General features: G+C 28.9%; 1 protein-coding gene across 3 annotated transcripts; it reads right to left on the bottom strand.

Moving 5' to 3' along the window:
• Positions 1-412: 412 nt before the first annotated feature.
• LOC132906319 (girdin) lies at positions 413-7673 on the bottom strand. 3 transcript variants are annotated; one of them, XM_060958382.1, is made up of 21 exons: positions 7554-7672; positions 7154-7463; positions 6970-7083; positions 6706-6893; positions 6543-6624; positions 6286-6464; positions 5911-6164; positions 5490-5824; positions 5129-5410; positions 4517-4623; positions 4250-4441; positions 4020-4170; positions 3727-3909; positions 3371-3658; positions 3098-3298; positions 2872-3017; positions 2701-2793; positions 2522-2585; positions 2322-2430; positions 2136-2242; positions 413-2046 (listed from the first exon to the last, which is right to left on the bottom strand). In XM_060958382.1, the coding sequence occupies exons 2-21, from the start codon at positions 7373-7375 to the stop codon at positions 1810-1812; spliced, it is 3534 nt and encodes a 1177-aa protein (XP_060814365.1). In that variant the 5' UTR covers positions 7376-7463; positions 7554-7672; the 3' UTR covers positions 413-1809. The 3 variants fall into 3 exon arrangements, with proteins under 3 accessions (XP_060814365.1, XP_060814367.1, XP_060814366.1); XM_060958384.1 differs by lacking the exons at positions 413-2046; positions 2136-2242; positions 2322-2430 and having other exon boundaries at positions 2522-2580; positions 2697-2793; positions 7554-7673; XM_060958383.1 differs by lacking the exons at positions 413-2046; positions 2136-2242; positions 2322-2430 and having other exon boundaries at positions 2522-2580; positions 7554-7673.
• Positions 7674-8010: the final 337 nt, after the last annotated feature.

Below are 8010 nucleotides of genomic sequence, written 5' to 3'. Positions count from 1 at the left end.
TTTTCTTACCATTACCATTTCTCACGATGGCGGTGGATGATTCTTCATTTTTTGCTTGGCATCATAGTTCTTTTGCTAGTCTAGTCTGCTACTCTTGCTTCTGCCAGCCTTATTTTTACACCCATCCACCCACTACTATTATCACCGCCCTCCCTGTTCCCCCCGCCATACTATTCCCACTCCATTGGCCTACCTTTACCGCGCCAGTGGAAATAGAGGAAAAGATTTTTATTCTCGTAAATGGAAAAACCAGGCTGGAGAGGGAGGTTTTGCCAGTCAACCGCTGCTGCGAGCGAAATTTTTTGCTTCGCCCCTCGTCGTCGACAAGCTCGTCGAAGGGTACGTTAGGAAAGACGGGGTTGAGAGATCTGTTGAAGTTTGTCTTGCAGATAGATTATATTGTTCGTCTGGATTCTTATCTAATAAAGATTTGTTTATTAAATTATGCGCCAATTACACATTAAATGATCGCATTAGTAATATAAAAACTTGAATATTTTTAATAATGAAATAGGAAAATTTTTGTTAAATTGTGGTTAAAGTAATTAGTTATAATTAATAGTAGTTAAATAGTTATATAAAATGAAGAAATATGTAGTAAATATCTTATCCCTCTAAATTCTACTTATAAATTCTACTATGCAGTATATATATGCTCCTCTATGTTTAATGCTCTATTTTTCTTAACAATACGAGCTGAAAAAAAAATATTAATATCTTATTTATCGATCACCGACATAGTTCCTTGGATACGCGTCATATGCAAATTTCTGAAGCCTGAGAAATAATTCAGGAAGGGTTTGAACAGACGGTGGTCAGTTTTTTTTAGTCGGAACCTCTTGTTCCCAACTTGGAAGAAAATAACAAAAAATATTGAGTTACGCGTTCTCTCGACGATGAAACTCGTGAGACTTTCAACCGTGAGACTCTATCAAGGTGCATTATTCATTTAATCCATTAATTTCTTCAATATTAAAAACCTAAAGAATAAAAACATAAAAAATTCCCTTCTTCATCGTTATAAAATATATTGATTAAATATATATTCCGTGACAGTGAGAAATTTTTAGTTCGTTTACTGATTTTGTAAAGTTTTATATAGATTATAATATTCAATAACGTTTGCAATGTAAAATTGTATCCAATCCAAAAAATACTTCTGAAGATGAAAGTTTTCTTTCTTATTAAAAGAAATGTATAGAATGTACAATATTGTGGAGAAAGAAGTAATTAGGTATGATTAAAACAATGCAATCTTTTTCTTACATTTATAATTCTACTATTTTACGTATTTTATAAATGCGAAAGGCAGTACAATTAATACAATTAATTAATGACTGATGGTTAAAAACTAATTGAACATTAATAATATTTATCGAATATTTAGGTCACTTTAATGCTATATATAGTTGTTACACTGTTTTCAAAAGAGAATACTCTCGCATTGTTACTTATAGATTGATATACACATATATAGCACATTATTGGTTATTCATCAACCCTTTATAAACGCACGTCAATATAAATGCATAAGATTATTCTAATAAAAAAATAGTATTAAAATTACCAAATATTTAAAATAAATTGAATAAATCCAATTTCAAAATAAATTGATAACTTATATTACCCTCATACAAAACTTTCTAGGAACTCGCGAACACTTAATTAAAATTAGTACTATATGCAAGTCTTTTAAAACATTCGGATTTATGCAAAACATTCATTGAATTAAAAAGTAAAAAATTGATAAAGTACAAAATACGATTTTTTTTCGCGGCAAGAACACAAATAGATGGAAGCAGCATAAGATCATACACAACCATATTCGTACCACACCTGATTACCCACTTTTGAATCTTTGTCTACAGGAGTTTCTATAATTGTTTCTTCTTGCCCTACATCCTTCATTCCACTATTGTTAAGATTGTTTGATTCGTTTATAACTGCTGATACTTTATTGTATATCAAAACCGGTCGTGGTTCTACTTGCACCTCTGATCGCGAAGTTTGTTCCAATAATATAGACCGTCTATCATCTCCCTGTTCCTGTAATATTTATTTCAGATATCGAAAAAATATTTCACTAGAATTAAAAGAAAAAATGATCATAGAACTGTAAATTAATATATTTATACTGGTACGGTAGTTGATGGTGGTGGAGAATCATCAGTGTAATACACTGTTCTTCTAGTCCCTGGATGACCAAGAGACAATGTATCTGATCCAAGAGCTCTAGTTGATTCTTTAATTGATTTCATAGAATTGATTTATTAATATTCTTTTATTTTTAATTTATACGTTTCCAATAAGATCATATTTACCTGCTAAACGGTGATCTTCTGTACTAGCGTCAGAGTCATTTCCACCAGATTCTGATTCATAAGGTTTTCCTTCTGAGTGTTTCGACTCTTCCGTCCAAGATCGTCGATTCTAATTTATGCAGAATTTAAATATAAAATTTAATAACATTCATAACATTCATTTGTTTTTGTATTAGATGCTTTTGTATTAAGTTGCTTACCTTATTGAGAAACTCAGATCCAACTTTTCGAACTCTTCGAACGAAATTAGCTCCAAATCCTTTTCTTCAATACATATGTAAACAAGGTATATTACAAATTAAGAAAGTGTACAATTAAAAATATATATTTTAAATTTTTCATAATAAATAAAATTGCATATAAAAGTAAATGGACTTACTTTTTTGGAGTACAACTATCTAACTTTCTATAATGTTCCATTATTTTGTCTTCCAATTTTTCTTTTTGTCTATATAAATGATTCACTTTGTCCCTGTAATAAAAATTATCACATTAACATATTAGCTAACATAGGAATATTATTTAAATATTGTCATTTTAAAGTACTAACGTATATATTTTTTCTTCCATGTGATAATGTTCTTTATCTTCAAGAGAATGAGTCAAAAGTTCATGATATTGGCTAAACAACAAAGTAATATGATCCATCAACGATCGTCTATCATTATCTAAGCCTGAATTCATATGCAATAACATCTAAAAGGAAATGTGTAAGATAGCAATAAATATACATTAAATGCATTATTAAATAACCTAACATAAACATTTGTTAGTACCTCACATCGTTGATTTAATTTATTAATTTGAAGTTCTAAATTAGAACATCTTTCATCTCTACTGCTAAGCTCGCCTTGCATTTCTGTTAACTTAAGGCTTAGTCGGTTCGTTTCAATTTTGTTTTTCCTATAATCCTCTTGCAAATTTCTATACTCCATTTTCAATTTTTCTGTAGCAGTATACAAATTTCTAAAATCATCCTAAAATAGTTAAAAAAGTAAATTCGTAATTCAATACAATAATAGTACCTGCTTTTAACATTTGTTTACTACCTTCAGCTTTGAATGTTCTCCTCTCAAGTTATTCAAACTCTTTGCATCATTCACCAATGATTCCTTTTCAGTTTGTAATGTCTTATTTTTTCCTTTCAATCCTTCATAAGATTCGCGTAACATTCTAACTTCATTTTTTACGTCTCGTAAATTTGACTTGAGAGCATCGTGTTCGTGGAAAAGATTTTCATATTCGTTATTTAATTGTTCGTGCAAAGATTGTAAAGTGACTTGATCATGAACCAGTTGGGTGTGTATTTGTTGATGAGCACTGCGTTCTTTCAACAACTAGAATAAAAAATTTAATTCTCAATATTCAAAGGCATATTTTTAAAAAAATAATATCAAATACTTACTTCTTCTTTTTCAGCAACAAGTTGTGAATTTGCAAGTTGCAAGGCTGTATGTTGTGCTGCTAAAGAATTATTTTGAGACTGTAATGTTGTTATCTGTACTTGAAGTTTCGCATTTTCAGATAGGAGATTTTCTGATGCTACTTGTGCAGCAGCCAATTTCATATTTAAATGTTCCTGTTCTTTCTAGAAGTAAAAGTAAAAAATTATATTGTATAATATTATGTTTCGTAAAATTACGAAAAATATCTTTTTACTTTAATTAGCTATACTTTATCTGTACGGTTTCAATATACCTTGAGTGCTTCTACTGTTGCTTCTAGTGTATTATGAATGTTATTAGTTGCATTACTCTCGGAATTTGTAGATTCAGGTACTGACTTTTCACAACAGCAGGAATTATTTGATTTTCTTATATAATCGACGACTTCCGGAATTTGCGCGATTCTGTAATTATTAATTAATAATTGACATTTAGAAGCTTCTTTCATATTAAACTTTGTTCAAGAATTTGAAATTTCATTACTTTTTAACAATATTATCCAATGGCAATGACAACAACATGTTATCACTGAGTCCAAGTTTTTCTAGAACTGTATATAATTGTTGAGTATTCAATTTTTCAGCTACTAAATTCGATTGCAGAATTTCTAACGTTTCCCTATCAATAGCTGCTCGTGAATCAAGCTCCTTACTGGATCTTTCAATTTCTTGTAATCTAAAAATAAATAATTTTGCAAAAGATATTCCTATATTAAATAAGCGTATATATTTCATGTGAAATACTTTATACCTTGAAATTTGTGTAACAGAATCATGAAGTTCCTGTTCAAGTTGCATTATTTTCCTTTCTAGAACTTCAATACTATTTGTTGCTTTATCTAATGCAACATCCTTTTCCTGAAATTTATTTCATTGGGTAAAATTTAATTCAATACTTTAAAAAATTAAAATTATAGAATAAATTTTAACAGAAAAATTAGAATAATGTAATTTAGAATATAAATTGAAATATTATAGAATAATATAATTAAAGCTAGAGCTGCTCAAATTCACTCTCGTGGACAAAGGCATTTGCTCCCACAGGCAAATGACTTTGACAATTTTTAAAACAAAACGGTGACAACAGTGATAAGGGTATTAGCTAATACGTTTAAGTTTTGACGCAGAAGATATCTTTAATTTCTATATCCATAGAATACTCTATCATAGGCCCCTTATCCGTGAAGGCGTGATTAATATGCTAGCTGATCTCTAACACGATGAGAGATGTTTACAGTAATGAACTGAGCTTATACATGCATAACTTTAATTTAAAGTAGTAGTTTAAAAAAACTATAGATTAAGAATAGAAAATCACAGAACAATTAATCACTCTAGTAAAAACATCTTATAAAATTCATACTTCTATTGTTTCTCGATATCGATGCACATCGCGCTGTGCTATATCTTTCTCTCGTTCTACTGCCACAAGTTTTGATTCAAGATCAAGACACTTGGAATTAATTTCTTTTACGTTATTTTCTATAATTTTTAATTCTTCAACTTTTTGATTGGCAAGCTCTAAACTACGTTCTAAATCATCTGCTCGTCTTTGTACACTTTCCAATAAAGACTGAACTCGTTGTTTTTCTTTCACTGCTGTATCGCAATTTTTTTCCAGTTCTATCATTTTTGTATGTTGAGTCTAAAAATTGATAAACAAAAAAAGAAAACGTTAAATATTAAAATATCGAGATACCATACATAGAATTTTTATGATATACTTGGAACTCCTGTTGCTGTTTCTCGGATGACGTCCTTTGGTTTTGTAATGAGTTTTGTAATTTTTTGTTTTCTTCGAGTGCTTGCTTCCAAACCAATTCTAAATCCGAATTTTGTTGTGTTAATCTTTCAATATTATCATTTAACGATTCAATCTTCAATTGCAACTTTTTCTTTTCTTTTTCTAGTTCCAATACACGAGATGAATTTTCATGAAAGGAACTTTCTTTTAAGGAGTCTATTAAAGTAACCAATCGACGATTTTCTAATTCAAGTTTTAAAGCCCGTGTTTGTGCATTATTTGTCAATTGTTCAGACAATCTATTATCAGCATGCGCTAAATAATATACAAATTTACATTATATTTATATACGATCGATAAATAAGGTGTTGATGTATATTAAAAATAATTTTCCTTATTACCTGGTTCTTCAGAATCACTTATAGAACTATCTAAGGCAGCTTCATTTGCAGCAGCTTTCGCTAATTTATGTAATTGAGTGTTTTCTTCAACTAATTCTTGATATTTTTCTTTATCAGCCGCACGTTCCAATGCCATGTCATTCAGTAACTGTTTATATTTAAGGATTTCAGACTCGAGTTCCAGTACTTTATCTGCTCTTCTTCTCGATGAATTTAACTGATCCTCTAGCATTTCCCTATTCTCCATTAAAACTCTAAAATAAATGAGATAAGGTGATATTTTATATAAAGAAAATATAATGAAATTATATTCGAAATATATGTACAATATATACTATATACTTATATATACTAAACGAAATATATCTAAAATACCTATTATCTTCACGTAGCTCCTCTATGCGTGTTTTATAAAATTCTATATCTGTAAGTTTCTCTCTGTATCTTACTACTTCCAATTCCAATCGATCGGCACGATCTGCTCTTTCAATTACCGCATCTAATTCGTCTCTATAAGACTTTGCTGTGCGTGCTTCATGCATTAATTCTTGGTTCTGAAACAAGAGTAAAAATTTATATATTATTAATATTTACTAAAAAAATTAATATGTACGGAAAATATGATGCTTTACCTCTCGTTTTAATTTGTTTACTAACATCTTATGGTACTCAAGTTCTTCTTTACATTCTAACAATGCTTCCGTTTTTTCTTCTCTGCAAATATATCATAAAAAAAAGATAGATTAAGCATAAAAATAACTAAAAATATATATACATAAAAGAGATAATATATACAATTCTTGTCGATGTTTTCTAACTCTCGATTTCCAGTCGGCCAATTCAACTGCATAGTGATGATTATCTTCACGTTCTGATTTAACAACAGGGTTAGATTGTTGCACTTTGTTTATTTCTTCAGCTTCTGCGTTGATTGATGAATCACTTTTTCTAATACATTCGTTTATAATAATATCCCTCCATCTCTGTTACATCAACAATATTTTATACATTCTTAATAAAACATTTTGTTAAAAGATAATACTGATAAAATAAAATTACCTGACGATATAAATCTAGTTCGTGAGACATCCTTTTCATTTGTGCAAATAAATATCCCATATTTATATTTTCCATTGAATCTTGATTAATAACTATATTTTGATGATCTGTGACCTAGTAAAGTATTGTTAAATTTGTTATCTCACTTAATGTAGACAATGATATAAAAATCTAGAAAACATACCTGTTTAATACATTCTACTATTGCAAGTTGAGTATCAACATTTAATTTTTTTATATTAGTGATAAATTTTTCTTTGTTAGGACACTGTACAGCACAACCAAGGAGTAATAATAATAACAATTTCATTTCAGGAATACATGATTGCGGCTCCTTGCCTAAACTTATTGTATCTGGAGACCTCAGAATTATATGACTTAATTCTTCTTCATAAAATTGTCTCATATTATCTATTACGACTTTTAAGTTTTTTATGCGAATTACTGGACTTCCTTTTGCAGGTATTACTTCATCATACAGTGGTTCTGGATCTCTATGAGATATAGAACATGTAAGAATACTAAATATAGATATTTTGTAAGAGAAAAAGTCAATACAAATTTAAATACATAGAAATACTTACATTTGCAAAAATACATTATGTAATAATACACCATCCACCAAATCATCGTAACTGATTAATAAGTTAGGATCGTCTAAGCAACTGACGAACTGTTATATGAAAAAGTATATTTCATTAACTAATTCTCATTAATAGGATTAATAATAATAATCAAGAATCTTTTAAAACTAATATCATAAATCATAGAAAATAAATCATAAAATTCTAGAAAATAAAAAACTTGCCCATGTGACTAAAGGTCCAGACAATAGATCATCAATTTCGGAAGATGCCATTCTTACACACTTTCACATTAATTGTTAAGATAGTACTTAATAAATAACACTATCATTTCTTCATATAAAAAAAATACAAATAATAGAATATTTTATAATTTTGTAATGTTAGTTTACAAAATAGTTGAATATGAGGTAGAAAAAAATATTAAATTTTTTAATACAAAGTATGTACTCAAGAA

The sequence above is a fragment of the Bombus pascuorum genome, chromosome 4, assembly GCF_905332965.1.
Source record: "Bombus pascuorum chromosome 4, iyBomPasc1.1, whole genome shotgun sequence".
In the NCBI taxonomy this organism is placed as follows: domain Eukaryota; kingdom Metazoa; phylum Arthropoda; class Insecta; order Hymenoptera; family Apidae; genus Bombus; species Bombus pascuorum.
The sequence above is the reverse complement of the archived record's forward strand: the minus strand, read 5'-3'. Positions and strand labels throughout refer to the sequence as shown.